The sequence below is a fragment of the Apteryx rowi genome, unplaced genomic scaffold, assembly GCF_003343035.1.
Source record: "Apteryx rowi isolate R43461 unplaced genomic scaffold, aptRow1 scaffold_192, whole genome shotgun sequence".
Taxonomy (NCBI): domain Eukaryota; kingdom Metazoa; phylum Chordata; class Aves; order Apterygiformes; family Apterygidae; genus Apteryx; species Apteryx rowi.
Window position 1 is genome coordinate 669,745 of NW_020448219.1, and position 25,826 is coordinate 695,570.

A 25,826-nucleotide genomic window follows, 5' to 3' on the forward strand; every position below is an offset into this window, starting at 1 on the left:
CTCCATCCCTCATTGTGGAGGGAAGAGCAAGATTTAGTTCCTGGATAGGATATTGCTCTTAGAAAACAGATATTCTGTGTGGTGTCCAGGAACGCTCCCCRGTATAGGTAGAATTGGATTGACTGCACAGGAGTTGAAACTTTGGATTCGGAGGGATTTAGGAAAATACTTCATCTGCTCCAGGGACGTATAGCTAAAGTGTTCCTTCTGCTTGGAGGTGCTGCCCAGACATGTGAACAGGGGCTATTGGCTTTCCAACGCTTGTATCGTAACCAATTTATGACTTGATCTAAGGCCCCCAATATTGACTGAACCTGAAACTGAACTGACAGCCTGTGTAGAGTGCAGAGTAATGATGTTGTCTCCTCTACTAGGGCTTTATTCTTGCCTAGAAACTTCCTTAGTTTCAGGTTTCAGCAAGACAAGAAGAAAAAAGTCCAGAATTTTTAAGAAATGTCTGTGTTGTTCTTGCAACTATTAATTTTGTGTTGCTAATCTGCATCTTTCGCTGTATGAACCATTGCAGCCTTGGAAACTGTCATGGAAAAACAATCTAGTGAGAATATTGGCTGAAAGAGGGGAGAGCATTGTTCTCTAGTGCATCCACTTGATTACTTTTTATGATGACAAGAGAGTTCTTGGAACCACTCCTATTTCCTGTTCAGATATCATTGGCTTTCCATCAGCATCAGCTTTCCACTAGTCTCTAAACTCAGATTTCTTTTTGTAATGATTATATTCATGAAGCCTGGTATTCTAAAAATCTAATTAGGCAGCATTAAAGGGCAATATGAAAAATCTTCTGTATGTCCTTTATCCCTAAAGAACTGTATTAAAAGAGAATTTCAGGAGTTTAAATCAGAAATGTTATTAATGGAATGTGCTAAAGGGTTATGTCATCTTGTGCAGAAAGAGGACTGTTCAAGGTACTACTTGGAATTCAGCACACAGGCTTTGCAAACAGCAATCTTGGTCAAAGTTCTTGCCACCCCTCTTGTGGTATAGTTGTGTGTGCTTTCAGGTGTTTACCCACTATTCTTCAAAACATGTGAACTCTGAGAATTTTTCTGGCTTTTTTTTTTTTCTTTTTTTTTAACATAAATGAGTAGGAGGACATCTCAATCTTCATCTTGGTAAAGCAGCACATGACCATAAAAAAACTCTTCCTTTTCTCATATTGCTTTGTGTTTTGTGGTCTTGAAACTGAATACTCCATAATTTATTTAAGATTATGGCGAGGCAAACTGAGATCAAGATGAACATTCCTGTTGGTTGGCAAAATGAGGCTACTAGTTCCTGCGGTTCTGTTAGGTGTCAAGCCTGTTGTTTCCTTTCCGAGAAGCTACCCTCAGTAGGGTCCTTTGCCCATCTGGGATCTTGAGACCAATGTTCAACCAGTGATTTCAACTGTAAGTGGTCAGTTGTGGAACATGCTCTATTTAGTCTCTTCAAGATTTGCTCTCTTGTAAATATTATGGATAGAAACCTCATTTTGTATTTATTAAATACAAAGATAGTTATTAACACAATGAATTTGTGCATTGCAAACTAATGTGTACCTGTGTCTGAGCTGTATGAGTTTTTTCTGCAACACCATATAATGAGCCTTATTTTGTACTAATATTCAGAATTAGTGGAATGCTTGAAATATGGACAGAATAAATGCTCATGGTGAATGAAAGGTTCCACAACTGCAATGCAGACATGTATTTCCAAGTCATTATGAAGTCACATTTTTACAACATATAATTAAAATAACTGAAGTTTTGGAAAATACATATCAATTGTTAGCCATGAGTTTAATTTCCAGCTGGAGAAATTGTTTGAGATGACCGTTTGTCTAAGCAGAAGGTGCATATTGACAGGGGTGCATGCTTCCTTTTTTGACTTACTCAACCTGAAGACTTCTCACTTTCGATATGTTAACTGGCTTCTGTTAAAAATAAGTCTTTGCAGAGTTGAATCAAACAAGGTATCTTTCTTTGTAATATTTGTAGATATATTTTTAAATTATTTTTTCTTTTACTTTCATGCTTACCATGTAAAACCCTTTCAGAAAGCAACACTAAACTGTAAGTAAATAAACACAAATTCTCCAAGAGTTGTTTTATTGCCCAGTTGTGTAGTGCAAAATGAGTTACAAACTGAAGTAGTGAAAGATTACAAATATGAGGAATAAATGTCTTCATAAAGAAGTCCATATCGTGTGTTGGATGAAACCTGGGCAGTAAGGTTAGTTTTCTTTAATTCCCCATTGTAGCAGTAGATGATCACAGAATTAGTATATATGTGATAAGAGTGATAATCTGTATGATAGCCTCTAACGACCTAATTATTTAAATTAATTCCTGGTTCATCTCATTAGCTATTTTGTCCAGTGACTAAACAGAAACAATATGGGGGTTATGCCAATTTCTTTTTTTTTGGGGGGGTGGCTGTGAATACAAGTGAGAGAAGCTACTAACAGCAGCATTGGAGTTAATGAGGTGTTTTTTAAATGTGATAGGTTGCAGATAGTAGGTTTTGTCTTGGAGGCTTTGGGAAGGAGTTAGCTTAATATCTATTGGGAAATGGATGGGGGAAGCATTCACTGATACAGTACATGATGGTAGGAAGATGAGGTAATTTTAGAAATCCTGCCCTTAATAGCTTGCTTATTAGTTCAAAAACATCAACAGTAGCAAACCCATCAGTGGGTGAGCAAGGTAACTACGATGCAGCTTGCTCTGTTCTGCTGAAGCAATGGTCCACAGGTATCCATTGTGGAATCTGAACTGCCACTTAGTTCCCTTATTCATAAAATATATCCAGTAAAGCCTGGATGTATTGAACAAATTTAAAACAGAAAACAATTTATAATACTGCACTTGCTTGGCTAGAATAAAAATTAATGATATATATTGGGAAGCTGTGATGGTATACTGCTKCTGCACACTTACTTTGTTTGCAACCAGAAATGATCTTTTACTTTGTATATAATGGTTGATCTTCCATTACTACAGAATTTGTTGTGAAAAATACTGAAAATACAGATCAATGTATGTGTCATCCTGTGTTTAAGTAGGGGCTTAAATTGCTGCAGACTCAGATTAAACATTAGGAAACTTTCTAGCAGTGAGGATAATGAAGCACTGGACTATATTGCTTGGGGAAGTCATCACTGGAACCTTTGGAACAAGGTACACAAATACTGTCACGTTTAGTCTGGGTACGATTTATACCCCCAGTCCACCCCCACACTTTGGGTAATGGAAGATTTCTCAAAGTCAGTTCTACTCCTATTTTTCTATGGCTTTTTTTCTGTGGGAAAGTGGGAGCACAAGTCATAGAATTGGGTGTTTGTTCTGAAAGCTGAAAAAAAAATATGCTCGCAATTTAAATGATTCTTTTAAGCAGCATTCCCTTATTGGTAATAATATCTTAGCTTGCTTCCAGTAAGAATAGAAAATCAATCACACTGCTGAAGTTTGCTTTCAGGTTCTTGTGCTGTTCCTTTTGACATTCAGACAGTTCAGTGAGATACTGCTTGTTTTAAATTTAACAGTTACAGCAAAAGAAAAATGTTGCTGCATTTTTTTTATATATTTTTTTAAAGCCATATACTTCATAAGAGCTGCTCTCCTAACTTTGTAAATCAAGATTCCAATTAACTAGATAACTCACCTGCAAATTTCTGGGGCAGGGAGGTGGGAGTAGAAAATAGAGGCAAAGAAAAAAGTTGTTTCAYGGATGCTGTTTGAAGCCTGTGGTATCCCACACACATATCATAAAGTGGATCATGTGTGGATGATGTGTGAACKTGGTAAACATATAGTAAAAATGTTCCACTTAGTTGCTTTATACTTTTGCCCACAATGAGAAAAGAATTCCTCAATTACTGTCCTGAGTAAATCATTGTAAGGCTGTTCTGTTGTGCTTGACTATATATCAGAAATGGCAAACTTACAAAAGGTCTGTTTTGGCGGGGGGAGTTGGATTTATTTTCTGACTACTTTATGCTGTTTAAAGAAAGTCTTTCTCATCTGTTTCGTCAGAAATTCATAGTCCATCGTCAGCTTCTCTGGGTGACTGCCAGAAGACGTAGAATTGTGGCATCACAACAGATTGGAAGTTGAGCAAGTTCAGGGTAAAAACTTTTAATATGATTATTGACAGCTGCAAGACTAGATTAAATAAAATGTTCAAAACAGTTAAGAGTTCTGTTTTAAACATGAGAAATCTTAGGGAATTCAAGAAGTGCAACTTCAGAAATATAGGAGCATCAAGGGGTACGCACCATTTTGCGATATGGAGGAAGAGAACTTGAATGATGTGGGGAGAGAAGAACATAATATTTAAACATGGAAGCCTGTTTAAGTACCACTAGGAAGCCATAAAGCACGTTAATCTGACTATTAGGATGTCTCTTGTAGATTATCTTTAAACCAAAGTTGTTTAAAATAAATGGGACTGAAAGCTTGCATGCAAAATGTTAAAGTGGTATATGGACATTTGGAGAGCACTGAGTAATTTGAGGCCTATAATGAAATACTTATTACTACTAATACTTAAGCATTAATACTTAGTAAGTGCAGTGATGCTAGCAGCTGCTTCTATACGAAAGGTAGTAAGTATCTGAATAATGTGAACTTTTATGGCATTTTTCTTACCTTGCTTAGTACAGCTTTACAGCAAAAACATAGTAGTATACCATCAGGTGTTTCTTTTGGGGGAGAGGGGAGAGGTGGGAGAATAACTTGATTTCTTAATAAGTAGAATTCTTGGTAATGTCTTTATTTTAATTTCTTTAGACTATGTCTGAATGTATCCAGCTCTCATTTGCTGTTTGTAGAATTGGCATTTACACGGTAAGCCAATGTTCTAACTAAATAAATAACTTTTGTTAGTGTTAATGCCATTTTAGTCAAAAGAAGTTATTTAGGTTTTGGGGTTCAGGATTAAATAATATAGTTAGCAGGAGGGATTTATCATATTAGTTTACGTAAACAGACTACAGCATGGTTTATCCTGTCAAAGCTTTACTAATACAAGGGCAGAAAAAGTGTTCTCCACTCTAATTAAAAATTAAAGAAAAATTCAGCCAACTTCTTGTGATAAGGACACTTGAAACTTCTACACATCAGTCACTGAGAATTTTGGCCAATATAACTACTGAAGAGTTTGTATACATTTGCTTTTAAATATCCATGATGTTTGTGTAAAGTCATATGTTAAAACACATTAGCTATATGCAGACATTGTAGCTTTGTCTGGAGTGCCTTAATGCTATCAAATGAAACCTTCCAAACCTCAATTAAGTTATATAAAAGAAGTATGAAGGCTGCTTCAGAATCCCATGTCTTAAATATGCTAAGATTAAAAAAAAAAATTTGTTATCTTCTTTCCCACTGCTGCTCGTATTTAGGATGAGAACAGACAGATGAATGGGTCTTTTGTAGAGGCTCTTAGAGCGAGCTCTGCTTAGTGTTTCATACGCTATAGCTCAGATTATGCTTCAGATCTTGGAGCTCTTGGAGTGGGAGTGCTGCTTTCAAGAAGTCTAGCACATACCCTTTTTGAGGATATAGCCTAATAGAATGGAAAATGGTACGTGAATTCTGAATACCTGTGATGAGAACAATATACTACCAGTTACTCTTCTTTGGGGGCAGAATCCCAACCTTAAAACTTGCTTTTGTTTCTAGAATTAAGTTCTAGGCAGGATTTAATACCTGCATGAGGTTGTTACCATGATATTTGCCTGTGTTCTGTTGCCAGCATCTAAAAGACTCTTTTGTAAAAGATAGAACTTAAATTTGGGTAGTACGGACAAAATCCTTAAAGAGGAAATTGCTACTTGCAAAGTCAAAAGCATGTTTTCCTGTGATATTTAACTTCCTTAGAAAAGCTTTCTCTATACAAATTCCTATGTGATATGAGCATGCTTATCTTAAAGGATCAGAAAAAGTTGCAGTATGAGGTTTTAATGGCTGCAAGGTATGCAAATCATCTGCTAGCTCTTTAAAAGCCTATATTAATATGTCAAAATTGATTTGTGAAGATATCCAAGTGTATATCTGTGTATATTGCAGATTCAGGTGAATGTGTATAAGCAGGTATGCTGTATGGCAAAATACTCCCTCTGAAAATAATTGGTTCTATTTTAGTTTAAAAAAATCACTATGGTGCTTATATTGCATTTCACTGTTAAGTTGTGGTGTCTGCAGTTGTAGTGGTGGTTGGGTGATTGATATCTTATTGTGCCCTGTTGGGCAGCATTATCTTTAATTTCATCAAGCATTTTTTAATTATAAAATATGAAGAGCTAGCTTTATTCATGGAAGTAATGAAAAGAACTGATTTCCCTACCTGCTGAGACTACAAGGGAGGAACTGGAAAGGAGGGTGATGAATAGACTTAAGAGCATCCAGAGATGCGCTGTGATGGTGTAGGGAGAAGACATACCTCATATATAAAGTGTATGTGAATGCTAAAATAGATGTTTTGGGAAGTGCTGGATGGCAAAAGTACTTGCTTATATAGAAATGCCTGTCATTAGAAAAACAACTTTCCAGGGATCTGATTGGAGAGTTGGATTTGAACAGCTTTGATTGGTGTTGGAGCTAAGAGAGAGGCCTGCTGAAGTGGGAGCTACGAGGAAATGAAGTGCAGTAGTTGCTCTCTCCATGCTCTGCACTGCTCTTCCAGTCATGTAAATAGTCTCTTGTCACTGGATTTGTTGCTTAGATATGTGGCAATTTGGCAGCTAGCAAGCATAGCGCGCTCTACTGATGGTCAAGAAACAAACCACAAATCTCCAACACACATTCCTCTTTTAATCAATTCCCCCATATCTTGTATCATGTGCTTTCTACTGTATGCTCTTTTTCAGGTTTTAAGTGATTTTTTGAATTGATTTTATCCGAAAGCTAAGCAGTCTCTGAAGTGCCAGTCCTTAGCAGCACCATGTATTCAGTTTGTGCTGTATTATTTGGACATGTTCTGTTCTGCATGTCCTCATTGTACAGTGCCACAAGTATCTTGCATAGACTTCGTTAGTCCTTTGGACTACAGAAGTCTCAACTGGTGGCTTGTTATCAAGCTGCTTATCAGTAACACTCTCAAGCACCCATTACTTCAGCTGCACTATTTTGTTAAATAGGCTTCCTGTTTTTCAGGCCTGCATGGACTATAAGGTGGAGGAAGGGTTTATATAGATATCTGTGGCAAAAGAGACTCAGCAACAATCTGCTACCTGTTTTACTGGCTAATGTCATGCCATGTCTGAGAGTAAAAAGCTTTGGTGTCTTGAGCTGGGAAAAACAGAGATCTTTAAGACTGGGGAGAGAGATGTGCTACCTATCTTGGGGGATTAAACCAGATGAGGTTATTTAGAAGCATATCCCCAAGCCAAGAGGGAAGTAGAAAAGTAGAGGTGGTTAATATAAAAACTGTATAGGTATTTGTAAGGATCTGAAGCTGAACTATGTGTATCCTAAAAATGAAAACACTGTCATAAACCTAAATAGAAACTGTTGGGATTAAAACAAAACAAAACAAAAAATTCCATTTCCTGTTTGTGTTACACAACTAGTACCTGCTGGCAGAAATACCATTTTTTTCAGATCGAATATTTCTGCTTCTTCCACCCTACTAGTGTCTGAGTAAGATGTGTCAATTTGAAGTGTGGGAAAAGGTGGAGAAATTTCTCCTTGAGTGTCTGTGGCCATGGAGGTTGCAAGAATATGAGAACTCATGGCAAAGCCTGACGGCAGTTTGTGCTGTTATCATTAACTTCCTTTTTGCTCCTTATTTATTTATTTATTTTTAACTAGCTTAAAGTAATAATGAAATAACAGTGGAGAGTTGAGCCTATGTGAACTTCAGAGGAAGAATAATCTGAAGTTTGATGCCTTTCTTATAAGACAGTTTTGTCAATGAGATATTTGCTACCTTTATAGCAATTCAGGACTCCACCTCCAAAATATTGTGCATGGTTGTATGCCTACATTTCATCTCTGGAAAGTTCTCTGATGCTCTGTATTAGGCTTTCAGATTTTTTTCTTCTAAACTGTTGGCATATAATAATAAGCTTTTTTGAGGCAGGGCTAATAGGGTAAATTCTGCGATCCTCATCCCCCAAATGTGACTTCAGGAGTAAGCAGAAAGACTAGTAATTTTTGTCTTGCTTGTTCTTTTGGTAGGCAGGCTGATAAAGCAAGTACAGAAGTTGCTACAGTAGTAAGAACCATGCAGAAAAACTAAGGAGGCCTAACGGAAGTGTGGTTCTTGGCTGGCATGCATTAAGAAGAAAAATTCTAGGAAAAAAGCACTTTCCCATTTCAAGAAATTAGAAAGTAATGGTTTTCCTTGATTGCAGAGTGTGGTATCGAAAGATAAGGTGATTGTAAAACACTTCTGTAAAAACAAAACATTATGGACAACAAAAAAACCTTTGTAGAACTTCCTACTTAAATGCTAAGTATGGCAAAACTAATGCACGCAAGCAGCATTGCACCAATGTTGGCATCTTCTTCCTGAAAGTGATGAGTAATGGATGTTTTGGTATGAGCAGCTGCTTGGCTTGAATTTGCACATTGAGATGTGGAAATAAATGATGTGTTTAAAAGCTGTACTTACTATAGTTTATATATGGTAAGTATAGTGAATGATGCAAATGTGCGCTTTTAGTTTTCTGGTTTACTTTGGATTAACTTACATTTGTCTTTGTTTATAATGATAAATTCATGTGTTAAATTCGTTTGACTGGAAACAGCTGGTGTGCTAAGGAATTTATCTAATGTTAGGACAAAACAGAATTAACATTTATTCATGAAGCGTTAGAGGGAGGCTCTTAAGAGAAGTCAGTTAAGGTGGTAACCAAAGGTTATCATGGGTTAGGAGGTAATCATAGGAGCATGTTTGGAAAGGTTCAGAAGCAAGCTTGTGACTTACAGTATGGAAAGCTTCCTGTGAGACTCTCCCCTCCCTGTCGTAGTTTCCTATTGGAAAATGCAAAGTTAAAGTAATAGCAGAGCTCATATAGTATATCCTGTCTACTCCTCCCTTTCCCATGTTGTGTCCTTGACATGAGCAGCGAAACAAAGGCACAAAAAGGCAGCAGGAAAAACCCTTTTATGCACTACCCTTTGGGAAATGTGGGCAGTTCCATTCATAAGCTCTATTGATATTCTCTGAGTAGACTGCTAGAAAGGAAAGGTACAAATGTTTTTGACTTTCAGTCTTAAATAAAATGTCCTTGCCATCTGCGAACTCTTGCCAATGACCTGTGTTTGATGAAATGGTGGTAGTGGATCACTCTTGTCCACCTGGAGCTAGAAAGTATTTCCTTGCTTTGCGGTGTCCAGTTTGCTATTGCAAATGTGGAGGTGAGCTGTTTTTTGGTTTCAAGGTGGGGACGGGACAAAAAACAATCTAAATCGTAGAAAGGGACAGGGAGAGAGAATGTTCTGATGCATATAAACACTTAGATATATTATGAATTTTCAGTTATAAACTTTCCCTTGTACTTTCCTGAAAGGAAGAAAGAATTGTGACCTTTTTCAAATGGGGAAAATTAAGACAGGTAAAGTGGGCTAGGAATGAGGATGAGAACCCAGTTCTCTCCCCTTTCTCTCCATACGGTTTATTATAATGTAAACTGTATTTGATTTGCTGAGCAGCCTCTCCCTGTGGCAAGAGCTCACCTTATCTGCTCCAAGAGCTTGGCAACTTGGCCCAACCAATGCTGGTGCCAACAGCATTGCTTCCCTGAGCTATTAACTGATATACTCTGTATTTATAGCCCCTTACAAACCTCTGACAACTAGGAATGGATTTACTGGGAAATGTATGGTTTACCAAACTAGTCAGCCTGTTAATTTTTGCCAGAATGAAGTGTTGTCTGTTTGACAACCTTGCAGACTGGAATAGAGCTCTGTCGTGAACTAGGGGAATTACGACCTCAGGTTCTGTTTAATCTGAGTAGTCTCTGCTTTTCAGGGTCCCTTACTGCTCAAGGTCTCCTTGCTCTAGAAAGCACTGGCATTGTTCCACAGATCATTAACTTTGGGCAGGACTAGGAAGAAAGCCCAGATCCTCAGTACAAGAGTCTCAAAATTTTTTCTGCTCAGGCAAATTGCCATTCAGTTTCTATTTATCAAGGCCATGTGCTTAGTTATCCTGTACATAAACACTGTTCTGCATCTTCTTTTTGGAAATCAAGATTCCTCATCTGCAATGTTGCTCTCTTTCCAGAAAACAGTTGTGTAATGTACTGGCAAAAAGTCATGTTTTGCCTACAGTGGCTGGTCCACATGTAACATAAACTACTCCTGTAGGCTCAAGTGGTTCAGGGGCTTATTCTGGGAATATGGAATTTTCCTGATGACCTTTACTGAGCATCTCTTTTTGGTGTAGTTTGCAAAGTAGCCCCTTCAATTATAAAAATGAAAAATAATTCTTTTAAATGGATTATAGATTTAAAATGTGAATTGCAAATACATAGGGAAGCATAGGTGTTCAACATCCTAATCATCTATCTCTTACTGAAAATATAATATGCTTGAAATTTGAGTTATCCTGTGGACTCTGAAAGATAGCAGTGGGGCATGTTGAATTACTAATTCAACATCCAGCGATTTGCTATATCATTTGGAATATTAAAGGGAACAAAGACTAGAAATGGATTTTCAATTAAGTGAAGTTTTTCTTTTGCACAAAATCGGGATTGTGCATAGAAAGTGGGATCAGTCTGTTCCTCAGGTCTTAGACTTGTTTTGATTACTCTGAGCTCAAAAGCTTGTCTATTTTTCTTAGAGTAAGAAATTATTTTTCCCTATGGACTTGCTTGTACTATTTCCTGAGGGCATCACTGATATAAGTGTTACTATTATGATTGCTACGCTAAATAGTTCTGTGTTCTAAAGATATCCTCCATTTGTTCAAGAATAGGTATCTTATAAGGGAAGAGGTTATACAAGTGGGTGGAAGTTCAAATCAATTCAATCAAATTTGTCAAATGAAACAATTTCATCTGTTATAAGGAAGCTCTGAGGAGGGGAACCTTCTCTCTCATTATCTCTATTAGTATGCATCTAACTGTCTCTGTTTATATGTTTCTCCTCACTATAATGTCAAAAACATCTGCTAAGATGCTGAAGTTAGTTTTTTAAAGTGGTCTGCTGAATTTTTGCTGCTACATCTTCTTTATATTTAGATGCTGGTATCCTCAGAATACTTTGAGATTATTTTAAGACCTGCTTACTTCACTTTTATTGTCATCTTGGATTACATGGAAGATACTCCAATGCATTAGTCTGAGTTGTATACTCTTTCATAACAAACCACCTGTATATGTTTGGTCATGTTTGGAGGCCCGGTGTGAGCTGGGGCTCAGTTGCTGCTATGACAAGCTGACTACTTGCAGATGGGGAATGTATCAAACCAGCAGAGTGTGTGGAAACCATACAAATTCTGTGCCATGTTTATTTCTTGTCTACACATGGAAGGCAAGGCAGGGTTTCTTGTGAAAAAGTTGAATTAATATAGGTAAAAGATACTGGAATGACAAAGGGAAGGTGGAATGAGAACACAGAGTAAAAGTTGACACAAACTTTTGATTGCTGACATCAGGGTTTGTTTCAGATGCTTTTGCTTTGCTGCTCATGAGGATTATGCTTTATTTTTTTCCTGATTATTTTCTCTTGAATTTATTGGCTATGGTAGAGAATGAATCCTCCAAGAAGGAGAGGATCCCAGGAGCAGTTTGGGTTATGTTGTTCTGGGATGTCAGAGGGAGGTTGCTCAGTTTAAAAGGTTCTAAAATGCTTTTCACTGTAACATATCTCTTGACTTTGAACAAGAAGGTAATTCCAAAAGAAAACAAAATGGGAAAATGCACTCCTCTATATACCAGTTTAAAAAGCAGAGGCTACAGTAGCATGAGAATACCAAATATTTGACTTCTGCCTTTCAGGCCAGAATAACATGAAAGTCATAGAAGGGAGTTCTAAATCCAGATACCCCAAGAGGAAAAAAGAGTCAAAATTTATCTCCCCCCCCCCCCAAAAAAAAAAAAAAAAAAGGTATGTGGCGGGAGCTATGCAGAACTAGTAGAAATGTGAGGCTCTGGGACTATCTGTTAATGACCAAGAAAACAGCAATAGAAGAAACTGAGGTTTTAGGTGTGTGTTCTGCAGAGCCTGTAATGTAATGTGAATTAATCTTATGTAAACTACACCTTCTACTAATAAAGTAGTCAGCACTTAAAATCTTGGTAATAGGAAGTAAATCAGCTTCAGACAGAGATAATAGAAGTGATTGCTGGCATAATTTTGGGGGTTGATTACCAGAACAGTCTCTGAGTGCTTCTTGCAGGATACCAACATGTCAGATTTCTCACCCATCTACTTGACGATCAAATTGATGTATAAACTCTTTGCTGGGGTTACTTTGAAAATAAATGTTATTGTCATCTCAGTTTTCCATCCTCACCCACATTCCTTCAAGTGCTTGCATGTCACTGAATAAAGCTCCTAGTAAGAATGAAGGCTGAATATATTTGGAAGTGGCTGTGAAACTCTTCTTCATAATGCTTTTATTATTTTGTCAGTGTGTATTCCTGAATCTTGCAGCTAGCGGCTTAACTTTCAAAGTACGTGATGAGATAAGAGCTTTAGAACAATGTAAACAGGTGTAAAGTGCAAGCAATTGGCTGATATGCCATAGCAAGTTCCAGACAAGCTTTGGAAGAGTCTAGTAATTCTGAATCATGGTGCCTTGCATTGTAACCCGCTACATGCATTCAATTCATTGACATCTGTGCACTTGAATTCTGACATTTAATTAGCCATATGCCATTTTTACTGTTAAGATTAGAATATAATTATGTTGCAATTGCAAATTTGTTTGGAAATTTTAGCATGAGATTGAGAAGGATAGGCTTGTTTATAGGAGTTAGGGATTTTTGAAATACTGTGCTGTTGTATTAGGAAGCCCTTATCTGACAAAGGGAGATGTTAGTATTTTTCTCTGTTTCCTGAATAATAATGCAATGAATGACATTAGGTTTCATGTTGCCACTTTTCTGTCCTTTCTGGCCTCTTTCAAGCTATGATTTCTTTAGGCGACATAGGTGTTTGCCAAGTGAGCTAATGTCTTTCCCATTTTGGCATACAATCCTGATCTATGGAAAAAGTGGTTACTTAGGTGCCAACTGTGATAAGTCTGTATTACCAGTGTTCAGGCTTTTGTATTTTTGATCAGCTGTTCCCAGCACTGCTAGAATATTTTTGCTAAAACCACTTCTGTTATATTTCAGTGTGTGTATTGCCTGCTTACAATAACAACTGCTGCCAGAGAGTCATCTTTCCTTAGCAAGGGAGAAGAATTCTGTGTAGAACTGAATAGAGGGAGTGCACAGCAAATGTAGAGCCAAAACTTAGCCTGTATGTGTGTATATATATGCACACAGATGTGTATGTGTGTGTATACACACATGCAAAAATGTGTATGTAAAACTTTAGTATTACATGCTCAGTCGGAGCTATTGCAGGTCTTTGTGTTGCTGTTTAGGCATTGGGCTAGCTCTTAAACTGACTTCTCTTACTTCGTGATGGATATATTTGTATTTTCTACTGAAAACCGATTCCTTATTTGAAAAGCTTGACATAGTTCTTGTTTGGAGCTTTGCAAAAATTACTTGGGTACAAAAAAAGGTCTTTCCACAGATGGCTTTTCAGTGACTGCTTTGGGTTTGTCAAGGTTTAAATGCCTCCCTTTTCAAAGGAGTGCTTAATTGAGAAAAGAGCTTTATAGACTGAATTAATGGTTTAATGTGTTGCTGTTGGAAATGCAAGATTTCATTACATGGATTGGTAAGGTATAAAAAGCCTTAGGAATAGAGAGCCTGCCTTGATACACAAATGATTGTTTTTCATGTTCACATGATAAAGTCAAATAGGGTTGAAAGGAGAGAGAGTCATCTAGTTCATCCCTGGCCCTGAAGCACAATGAGCTATGGCCAAACCACCTCTGACCAGATTCTGTAAAAAAAAAAAACCAAAAAAACCCCCCCAAAAAACCCAACCAAACCCCCCCCCCACAAAAAACAAAACAAAAAACCCCCAGAAAACCGCCCAAAACACTAGCAGATTCCCTAATCTTTTCTGGCGATCTCTTCCTGAGCTAAGCTAGCTGTACTCTTCTACACACAGTTTTTCTAAGGTCTAACCTAAATCTCATGTTAATCTCTCTTGCTACTGTTTAAGCTCTTCTTTGTCTTACACCTTGCAAGCAGGGAGGAAAGTCTGTTCTTTTGTTGTTTTAAAATTGGTTATCACATACTTTTTCAGCTTTCTGTAAATTAACTGATGGGTCATTTTGGACAGAATCCCAAATTTAGAACCAGAGTGAGGAGTACATTCTGTTGCAGGTTAGAATTGAGAGATGCAACTATGTACTATGTAGATGCCATTTGTTCTTTTGCCTTAATTGCCTACTAAAACAGGGATCAAAAGCAGCCTATTGTTTTCATGCTGAACATATTAAATTACTTGATGAGGAGCATTCATGGGGTATGCAATCTCCTATCCAGGGTGCCTGGAAAGACTCTTAGAAGATGAGCCCAACCAATGTTAACATCTGTTTTTATTGGGCAATAGAAACAACATAAAKATGCTGGGATGTTCCTAAAACAGTGGATGAAACTGTGAAGCAGTTTTTTTTTCCCCCCTGTTTTTCTCAAGAGACTTACCTGTTATGAGCCAACACCTGCTTTGAATGAAAGTATGTCGCAAATACCTCTGTCATTGGATGGTCCCTGGTTAACAGCAATAGAGAACTTTAATTGCCATGAAACCCCACTAGACCTGAGACCTCAACTTCTTGCATTAATTATAGATGCATCATTTAACTAACTGCAGCACAGCTGTTTGCTATTATCTTTTACAGAGAGAACTCATTCTATTTCTGACTTAACAATAAGGAAGTTGCTATTTAAAACCTGGAAATCTGTATGTAGAGTTGAGCCTATATATATGTGAATTTTATGGAATGTGATGCTGTTTCTGTCTACAAGTAAAAATTAGTAAGTTTAAACAAATTGTGAATTTGATTCATGTTCTATTTGCTTGCTACCAAAAGCCACTGACTGGCTGTTAGCTCCGGGACTCTTGTCATTTGATTCAGGGCAACCTACCAGGCTGGATTTATAACCTAGTAGAAGACTAGAGAGGGTCAGGTTAATTCACTTTTAATGTATAAGCATAATGTGTAGGCATATGCTTATGGCATTTGGACTGTAATCTAAATGATTAGTGTTTATTCAGATGTTTGTTGTTACATATAAAATGAAATAAACAGTTTATTGCATAGCTGTATGTGAAGGAGTAAACAAAGTACAGATTTCAAACCTATTAAGGTGGCTGCTTTTCTACTTATTGTTATTTGCAAGTTTCTGTTTAGACTAATCTGCAGTCTTCAAAGTTTCTCTTCTGTCTCAGTTATTTGCTTTGGAGTCTATCCAAAAAGCACTTACTTGAGTAGTTTCTCATAGCTTTTAGAAGTCTGCATTCCAGTTGAAAAAAGAAATACTAACTTGATTTGTTTATATTGATCAAACTTTCATCTAGAAACTGTAAAAAACTATTTTTATGTTCATGTAATAAGTGAATACACATACCTTCAGTAACCATAGACCGTACACTAAGAATCAGACAGGACCATCAGAATACCATAAGGTACTGTGAAAATATGAATAATTCCAAGGGAAAGTTTTATCTTAAAGAATAATTAGATGCATAGTTTGAAGGACAAGTTTATCCTGATAGTTGTCAAAACTGTAATTAATTTTGACTTCAGCTTTCAGTAAAGCTATGTTGCTCCATGATAGAGCTGAGAGATGGCAGTCAAAAGAGGGTGTGTACTTAAATCAACTAATTAAATGGGTGTTTTAACACTTGTGAAGTAGATGACTGTGGGATACTCCTGCATTTTTGTGTTGGTTTTCCTGGAAACTACAGTTGATGTAATATGCAGATTCTGATTAAGTTGATAGAAAGGAAAGCGTGAAGTAAAATTTTCAGCTACTAGTCATGGGTATAGAAATATATGTGAATATAAAAGGTTTTCTGCTAAAAATCTTATGTTAATCTTTTGATGTTATGCTCCACATGTTGATCTTGATCTTCAGATGGGTTTTGCTGTCTCTCAAAATTCTTTGTTTCATGAAAATTAGTAAATAATGTTAGTTTACAAAACAGCATTTTCTAGGATTTTTTCTTAATTTGTGATTTAATGACATGGTCCTATCTATCAATTGAATTTGAATTAGTAGTAATAATTAAAAAAAAAAAAACCCTCTTAAGTTTAAATAGTAGTTTTTCCTGAAGGACATTCTTTCAATTTCCGTTACTGCATTTTGGGTTGCTCCTGTGAGATGAAGAGAATCAAATATCAGTTGTCATCATGATTTTCAGTGCCGTCATTATCAAGACGGTGAAGCTGAGCTGTGTCAAATCCAGCTGGTTCAGTATGTTTTGAGAGAAGACATCGTGCAGCTGGATTTAGAAACTCCTGACTTGAAAATGCTTATATGCAGTCTCTGAACAAAAGTTCCAAACTATTTTATGTGGGGGAATTAATGTTTGGGGACTGCATTTTGCTGGAAAGTTAATGTTAATTCCCTTGTTTAAAGAAAAGCCAAACAAACAACCAGAAGTGGAATGAAGATGAAGAGCAAAGAGAAGCAGCAGCAAGTTCTTCAAGGAAAAGAAAGAAAATTATGTAGTTTTTTGCCCACATAATCGAAATGTGGAATGAATGCTTAAAAGAGTAAAACCAAACCTAGAAAAATAAAAAAAAATTAATGAAAACTAATTTCCAAACAATAAATTTCTATTGACATTTTTTATGCAACATTTGCAAATAACTTATATTTTTGGGCTTGTTCCTGTACACTAGAATTAAAATAGAGATTAATTGCATTGTTATGTAATCGACTTCTATGCTTTGATCTTTAATTTTGAATGGCATCTTTATTTAAAATGAAGATGAACTGGGCAAGAGTCTTTGTGGCATCAAGTGAGAGGATTATCTGATAATTTAAGCAAATTGCTATTTAAAAATTAGTTGATCTTAGGTAGAAATACATCATTAAGAAAACATTAAATTCTTAGAATGGAATGTCGCCTTTTTTAAAAAAAAAAAAGTCTTAAAGGAGAATGCATACCTAAGAACTATGGTTTAGAAAAATTAAACACATTTTACAATGATCGTGACATTGAGGCAATTAAAAAAAAATACTGTGTGGTGGTGAGTTAACAGTTGTGACTGGGTATTTTTGAATTTTGTTTTTGTTTTTTAAGCAAATAGTGTTTTCTGGGTGGTGGGGAGGGATGTGAGTGTTTCCTCTGCCTGGCCAGATACAGCTTGTTTTGATCTTCTCCAGTAGAAATACAGTATAGAAATTATACTTAAGATCATGTTTCTCGTGGTGAGATACAGGATTATTCCAGTGTGTTACCTTGCACTCGGTCAAGCAACCATACAGATAAATGAAATTAAAAGCAATGATGTAAGGGACCTGAAAGGTACCATGCTAGTAGGGAAATAGAGACTCTCTGCATCTCGAGAGTGTCAGGATCTGGAGTACCATCTGTGCTATAAAAATGCTTAGTGCTCCCTTTGTCGTCTTATCCAGGGTTCTCAGAAAGGGGTACGAAATAAAAGGGGTAGGCTTTAATAGGTTTATGTCTTCAAGTTTCAGGAAGCGTGACTAAATCCATGCTGGCCCTGGTTAATTTCTTGCTGGTTAATTTATTTCAATGCCAGCTGCTCTCTTCCCCTGCTCACTCAGTGTAGGAGAGGGGTCTCCGTTTGCGCTCTTCATCTTCTGCTGTGCTTTGCGWGGGCTGTGACTTCTTCCTCTTCCGACAAGAACCCAACTGCACATGCACTCAGAACTGTATGAAGGGGAAGCATGTATTTTTCACTGAAGAATAACTTGTGTAATTAGCTTAGTTCAAGCTCTAAAAGAGGTAATATCTAGCTTTTTCTCAGTTTAGTTGGGCTTGAGAGACCATGTGTGTGTATGCTGGAACATCCTCATAAGAGTGAAAGCATGTACTTTCCTTGCATAAGTAGCTTGAGGATTAGGAGCATCTGAATGTAAGCCAAAACTTCTCAAGGTAGCCTGACACCTTTTGCCAGTGTGTGTAGGTGACCAAACTGCAATCAAAGCTCAATTATGTTTCAGGGCAGTGCTGCTGTAATTAAGCCAGAAGAGGGTGCTTAACTCTCTCTCTGTCCAGTCCTGCCTTTTTCATAGGGTATGATTCTTAGAAACATGTGAAAAGCCCCATGAGCATGACCTTCTCTTGCCAAACTTGTTTTTGGCTTAGTCAAAATATTTCAATGCAGTTACCGAACTATAAATAATGATTTTTTTTCCTCATAGTTCAACATTGCCTTCATATTTCTTTATATTTTATTTATATTTCTTTGTTTAAAGTTCATGAGGAAATTATAAAGATGGCTTTATTTTTGTTGGGGAAATCCAGGTTGAAGGTTCTGAGCTGCCACACAGTGTGAATTGGAGGATATAAGTACTGGGGCCCTCCCTCTTTTAGCAGAAGCCTTTTCAAAGCTTTACACAAAGGGGTCTACAAAACATGAACTAAACTTTTTTCTGAACTGGCTAAACAGGATGTAGATATAAATAATAATTCAATACAAATTTATTTTGGTGGAGCTTTCTCACACGCAGCTTCTTGTATTTTGAGAAATGTAGTTTCCTTTTAGAAATAGCTCTTTCATTAGTTTCCGGGCAGTGCTTRAGATGGATTCATGCCATTCTGAAACAGGGTGGGGGGGAAAATGTTCCTAGGTAGAAGTGTTGCAATTAATCTATTAACAGTAGTGTTTCAAATTATTAATTATACTAAAACTATAAAGTACATGCTCTGTTATGTAAAACCTGGTTTTAATTCTTGCATTATGTAGTTCTTCTAAGGCAATACTAGGCTATATGTAACCTGTCTTAATTTGCAAATTCTAATCGGTGTGTCTGGCTTTCTGAATGATTTTTTTAATTTGGTGTTTTTTAAAAAGCATTGTTCTAAATAAAATTTTTGAAAGATATTCAGAATGGCTGAGCAAGAAGATGGTGTGCAGTACTGACTTACACATGCAGTACAGAATTAACAAAACTGTGTAAGTTCTTTCTTCTTAGAGCTTTCCTATTCTACAGGTGAACAGTGGACCAGTGAAAGTGGTCCCTGCAAAACTGCATGCCTGCCTATTGTGACAAATACCTAAATATCACTTTTTAAACCTTTTTTTTTTCTTTGTTTAAATTTACCTATTTGGTAGCTTATTGTATATGGCCTTTTTCAGAATCTATTCTGTACAGCCAGTTTTTCATGTTAACATGAACATTCAACACTGCAACAGGGAAATACCTTTTGAGGCCATCATTGACGGAGAAACTTGAGGGCAGTGGCAGAACATGAAACCACTTCTAATTCTGGCTATATGCCTGACTCCTTGTTTAATCTCCATCTTGGAGAGGCTATCCTACCTTGAGGGCAAATCATGATTGATGTAACCTTCTGAAGGAAATAATAAAACCTGAGATGGGCTGTCACAGGTGAGTTGGGAAATATTTTGTATGAACACAGGAAAGAAATTCTGGTCAATCTGGTTGATACTACATTAACTTTACCTCTTGTTCAGACAGGCTAGTTTTGAGTCACTGGAGTGTCTTCAAACTTAAAATACGCTGACAGTGAATTTGGCCTTGTTTTTAAATAGCTTTTGTAGTTGAGATCTTGGTTTTAGGTGCGTGGATACAGAAATTTCTTTGATACCTGATTGTCCCTCCAGCTACTTTTTTTTTTATTCAGTATCAAGTGTGATCCTCTTCAAATATCTTTTCTTTTTGTCAGCAGAACAGTTTGTATTCTGAAACACTTCTGAAATGTTTCTTTTTCCACCCATTAGCCTTTCCCAGTTAAATTTGAGATCATTCTCACAGTTATACTACGCTTGGCTAACCATATAGGTTTGCTCATTTCTAGTCTGATTCCTTCTGCCATGGACCATGCTGCCTCAGCAGAAGTGAACTAGCCTTGACTAGATGCAGAAATCATAATACCTACCTCCTTCATGTAAATACCTGAATCCCTGAGCGAAACCAGGATCACCTTTTCTGTCAGTGATAGGAAGGGCTTTCTTCTTGGCCTGCTAAATTTGCTTTGCCTGGTATGATGGATTTATTGATTTATTTTCTTTTGGCATCTCTATGCCTCAGCTTCTACTTCACTCAGTCTCCTGGTCTGCTGACATATTTTAGCCTTCTACTTCTAGAATTGTGGAGAATGTCTAAGTGGAAGATCTTTTGTAATGTTCAGTCTAAACTGTATTTGTCTGTGGACCAAAATCATTTTACACTTCATCTCTATTGTATATATTCAGGGGCTTCAAGAGAGGTTGCCTTTGAGTTTTCTGGAATGACCGGTTCTAGGTTCCAAAAGGTTTATGTATTATGATATACAGTCCTTCTTTGTCTTGCATAAAATGGTTTCTTTTTTTCTTTTATTTACAATGCTTATTCCCTCATGTGCATGGTCAGCAAGATGTTAGTAACAATTTCTGTCAAGATTCCTTCCCTTCCTCCATTTTTAAATTGTCTTCCTTGTAAGCCTTTTCAGTGGCTTGTCTAAGCCCTGAGCTGTGAGGCTCTCTTTGGTAAGCTACAGACTGCTAAATGTTCTGTGTGGYTCTTTAGCTGATCATCTTTTTTTACCATGTTTCCTGACTCTTGAGAAAGAATTTGCTCTCCCAACACTTGTTCTGGTATTGCAAAGTTCAAAACTTAGGCTATTTCTCCTTTTTATTTTCTTGAGAAATGTTAGCTTTTTGGCTTTAGAGTTTTTGTCCTGGAAGTCTTTATCTAGTGTGGGGAGTTGGGAGATGTTTTGTAGCTCACAATGCATGCAAAGGACAGGAGAACAGGGWGAAGTGAATGCTTGCGATAGTATCTCTCACATCTTTATGTGAGTATCTGCTACTGCAGAAGAAAGAACATTAGGAATGGTGGACAGTGATCTTGGTGCTCTTAGATGCTTGCTTTGTCTCTTGTTCACATGTCTGGAGTCAACTTGACTGGCAGGTTCGAAGTCAAGAATTTGAATCAAGAGATTTTCCCTGAGGTCAAACTATCAGGGACTTAGTGCTTCAAAGTGTGTTGGGAAGTGGTTTTCTTACTGTGGACTGTACTTGACCTAATCGGCTCACCGAATATAGAGCTTGGACACTGATGGTGTCCTGGTGCTGCCAAACCTCCTTTCATGGCATATGATCCAGTCTCCTGATGGCTGTAGTACTTGGGTGTAACTGAAGTCTCCGGGTCTGTTTTATAGCAGTATTTGTGTAATAGTAATGACATACAGGTTAATGCACTGAGTATTCTGGTGATCCTTCCCATCTTTTAGTTTTATGAAGCTATGGTATAATTAAACTTTGTTTAGAGAATTAGTACCAGAAGCAGTCAAGTTACTTGTTGTGAGCAAATTACTCAGCTGAACATGATCTGTTTTTTTGCCTGAGCTCCAGTCATTATTTTGGCTAATGCTTGGGCATTACTAATTTGACTGTTTCATACCATGTATTGTTAAATCACTATCTGCTTCGGTTGCCTTGCTGCTCACTGTGCGTGCTGCATGACTGGTCACAAAAAATATGTCCTACGGAGCTATTCCATGAAGATTGCATGCCACTTAAATAAGAGGATACTGACAGGCTGTGTGACATGCTAAGTCTGCAAAGCAGTCTTTGCTTATTAGAACTGCAAAAATTTTCCCACTAAAAATGTGTGGTTTCCCTTAAAGATAGTAAGAAAAATCGTGCTAAATTTGTGAGAGTGATTGTAAGCTGTTAATTTGCTAATGATTGCCCTCTCGTTTCCAGGAGTATTGGTTGATATTGGGATATCGTGTGATCCTTCTCTGCCATTACCTTTCAAATGAACATATGGTTACTAAATGTATCATTAATTTCTTCTTCCTAGTCTCTCCAAGCCTATTTCAGAAATTCTGAGAGAATTTAAAAGAAACAGATTAGCTTTTCTCCTTAAAATTATACCAGCATTTCTCAAACTCCACAAATTCAATTGGTCTGTTGTACTTACCTGTCTTCAGATAGTCCTCTCTCTGTTCCCCAGCTCTGCCTAGTAAGAGCTAACACTTCCAATGGTTAGTTAGCTTATTTTTAACAGGTAGTAGCAGCTTGTTTTCTCCTAGTCAGGAGAGTGAGAAACAGCTGCAATTTCTGGATGTAGGTGTAAAAGTTCACTACTTTGTCCTGAAGTGACTGAGCTGTTGCCAGCAAAAGGTAGTTAACTGTTCCCTGGATAATGTAAACACTTCAGTAGATATTATGAATTTTGTGTGCTTTAAATCTTGCTTGATACTGTTGCCTCTGACTGACAGAGTGTGGCCATAAAAATTAATTTTAAATATGCTGTTCAGTCTTTCGTCAGACACTAAATGGGTGGCTATATGGAAGCTTAAAAGACTAAGTGACATAAGTTATGATATCAGTATAATATTTGAAAGCTGTAATTCAGTATAGGAAGTGGACTCTTATCAGTGACCTTGAATTGAGTATTATAAAAACATGGTCTGACTTGCTCTGTATATTTGTAAATCAGTTTAGCTGAGTCTAACTGCACACAGAAAGAGATTCTCTGGATACCAGTTTAATTCAGCAGGCTAATGAAAGTCTGAAATGGGGTGTGTTGCTATTAAAACTAAAACAGGTTGCCTAGTTTCTTTCTAAAGGAGAAATCTGTACCCACTCAGAAAATGAATGGCTTGAGCTGTAGTGATGCAACATGAAGGCATGCTGCACCAAGTGACTACGAGTGAAGGTCAGAATCTTGCTGCTTCCCCCCCCCCGAAACTTGATAAAATATGTCAAGGTAACATCCTTGAAAATACAAACTGGAAAGTGACAAAGCTGTAATTATTCAGGAGAGCAGACAGCTATCACTGGGAAAAGCTTATTAATGCTTTTTTTTTTCCCCATAGGAAAAAGTGAATGTGGATGCCAAAATTTGATAGTGATGCAGTTAGATAACTGCTATTCCTTTATGTAAAACATGGCAGAGGTCTTCTCCCGTCTCTCCTTTCAGAATGCTATGGAAATAAAATATCTCCAGTCGTCTTAAATAAACAAATAGATATGTATATTTTTGAAATCTCTGAATACCTGACTTTAGAGACCATTGCAAAATTTGGGACTCTTTTCTTCTTTTTTTTTAATGACATGAGAGAAGAAGAATAAGAATTTTTGCAAAGGAGATGAAATCAAATGCTTCTGGATAACATTTTTCAAAGTCAAGGAGACATTACCTTTCAGTTTTTTTTCCTTTTAATTTAATAAATGTTACACTTTTTTGTTGTATGTAACTAAATTATGGGACATTATGCTATAAGGTATTCCTGGAGTCAATCTAATAGCATTTGTAGGATTAAACATTTATATGGTTGTTTAAAAATTCTTTTCACTGAACAGCAACAGTTTTTAGAGAAGATATTAAATCTCCTGCTTTAACACTATAACTGATAAATATTATTTCATAGTCCTATACATGTGTAATTCTACTCTCCTTTGTGTATCTTCTCATAGCATCCACCATCAGACACTAGAAACTGGTATGGAAATTAGCTTTTTGCTCTTAAAAAAAACAACAACAACAACAACCCTAATGTTACCATCCATAAAAGCAATTGGCTTTTGTGAAGTTGCAGTTTGTGTACCAGCTCAGCCCTGCCCAGCATTTGCCACTCTCTCCTGAAGGTTCTGGTTGAACTGCTCGTGCTGCTGCCAGGTGTTGAGGACTTTCCTCGCAACTGAGGCGGTGTGCAGGTTGGACAACTGTGTGCCGGTCTGAGTTCAGGCATGGGAACTAAGAACCAATAGCTTTTCCTCCTTGGTGTCTTGCCTGGTGGGTTAAGACAGCATGATGAGGCACAAAGGGAGGATGCTGTAACTGAACAGAGTGGGAACAAGAGAAAAAAGGCAGAGGAGGAGAGTGGGGAAATGCTCAACTGGAGACTAGAAAAGAACCCAAGGTTAAAAAAAACTCACTCACCCATTTACAGATGTATCTGTTTGTAAGCTCAGCTCATTTTAACACATAATTAGTCATCACTCTCTGGTTCTGGTCCATGCAGAAGATAAATAACTGTCAGCAGTATCACACTTGGCTGTCAATACGATGATATCTGACAGTGTCTTCTTTCTCACTGATATCTATAAATATAGTCATGCACACTTCTGATCTACCTGGAATGGATGGAGGGAGGTACAGCTCCTCTGCATAGCTGCTAAAACACAATGTATGAGTGCTCCTTGATCTGCTTTAGTACGAGGTGAGTCAGTTTAGCTTAGAGTACCTTCTTTGACAGGTTAGACAGTTGTCTTTCTCCAAAGAAGGTGGTGAGATTCATGTGTTCCATTCCATTGATTATAATGAGTGAATAGTGTTCTCAGTCAAAAGACCTATATATCAGACTGCTCCAGACCATTGGAAACTTATCTATGCCGTTTTAGAAACATAAGAATTGTACACAGGAAATGTGTGGTCACAAAGCCAAATTATCATGGTGGGGTATGTACAAGAAATTTAATCCTGCCTAATTTGCCTTCCTTGTTTCGTGCGTGTTATGGTGCAGTCTTTAATTACTTATATTGCTTTGTTTTCCCTCTCCCTTCCCCATAGGACCCATGAGTCATTCACTACACAGGATGGGTGGTGGTAGTTTAATTAGCTCCTGTTAACTCTGTTTTTTTTTCCTCAACAATTGTTCAGTGTTGTTGCCTTATGTTCTTCTCTACTATTTGAACCCTTATCTGAAGATAGAAATTGAGCACAAAAATGGTCATATTACACTTATGTGATACTGTTCCCTAATATCTTCCCAGTCTCCAACTGTTTTCAGCTCTGGCAATTTTTGAGTTGGATGTAGTTTATGCACTTAAACGTCAGTGGATTTTCTTCTATGAATGTGTCCAGCTTTCTCTTGTCAAGTAAATTCTACAGCTTTCTTCGGCAATGGGTTCTTCAGGTGAACTACTAATTACATGAAGAACCACCTTTTTGTTCATTTTGAAGAAATCTCTGGTTACCTTAATTCAGTGGCTCTTAATTTTTGTACTGGAAGAGACAATGTACAGTCACTTGATACCACCACTCTATGCAACTCAATTATGACTCTGTAAATCTGTCATATTTCCCCAAAATTGTCCTTCCCAGACTGAAAAAATCTAAGCTTACATATATTATTTCTTGAACTGAAGCTCTTTCATACTTTACTTTGATCATCTGTGTTGTTCTTTTAGGAACCTTTTCCAGTTCTGCTGTCCTTTTTGAGATACTGGGTCTAATACTAAATACTGTATTAGATATAAGGTTGAAACAGGGATTTATACAGTGGCCTGATGATGCTCCTGTCCTTATTTCTAACACTTGATTTATCTTTTTGACAACTGTCAAGCACCAAGTTGCTGTTTTCCTGGGACCATCATAATGCAAGATCTCATCCTGAGTATTAAATCCCATCAGCTCACTAGAATTATGTTTTTTTCCCTCCGTGTAGATAACTGTTTGTTGAATCCCATCTGCCATGCTGCTGCCCACTCAGTCTTACAGGGTCCTTCCATGAATTTTTGGTCTGTACTTCTATGAATAACTTGATATTAACAGCAAGTTCTGTCACCTCACTCACTGCTCACCTCCTTTTCCAGACCAGATCCACCACAAATCCCCAAGGAATTCCACA

The 25,826-nt window shown here is 37.2% G+C and overlaps 1 protein-coding gene across 5 annotated transcripts in view; it reads left to right on the forward strand.

Annotated features, from left to right (window-relative positions):
• Positions 1-4,034: 4,034 nt before the first annotated feature.
• ARL15 (ADP ribosylation factor like GTPase 15) overlaps positions 4,035-25,826 on the forward strand; it is a 219,537-nt gene continuing 197,745 nt past the window's right edge. For all 5 annotated transcript variants that reach the window (XR_003252990.1, XM_026062714.1, XM_026062716.1 and 2 more), the window contains exons 1-2: positions 4,035-4,126; positions 4,791-4,847. Coding sequence is in view for 4 of the 5 variants with exons in the window: in XM_026062714.1 (XP_025918499.1) it covers positions 4,794-4,847 (54 nt within the window). In the remaining variant the exon portion in view is untranslated. The remainder of the gene's footprint in view (positions 4,127-4,790; positions 4,848-25,826) is intronic.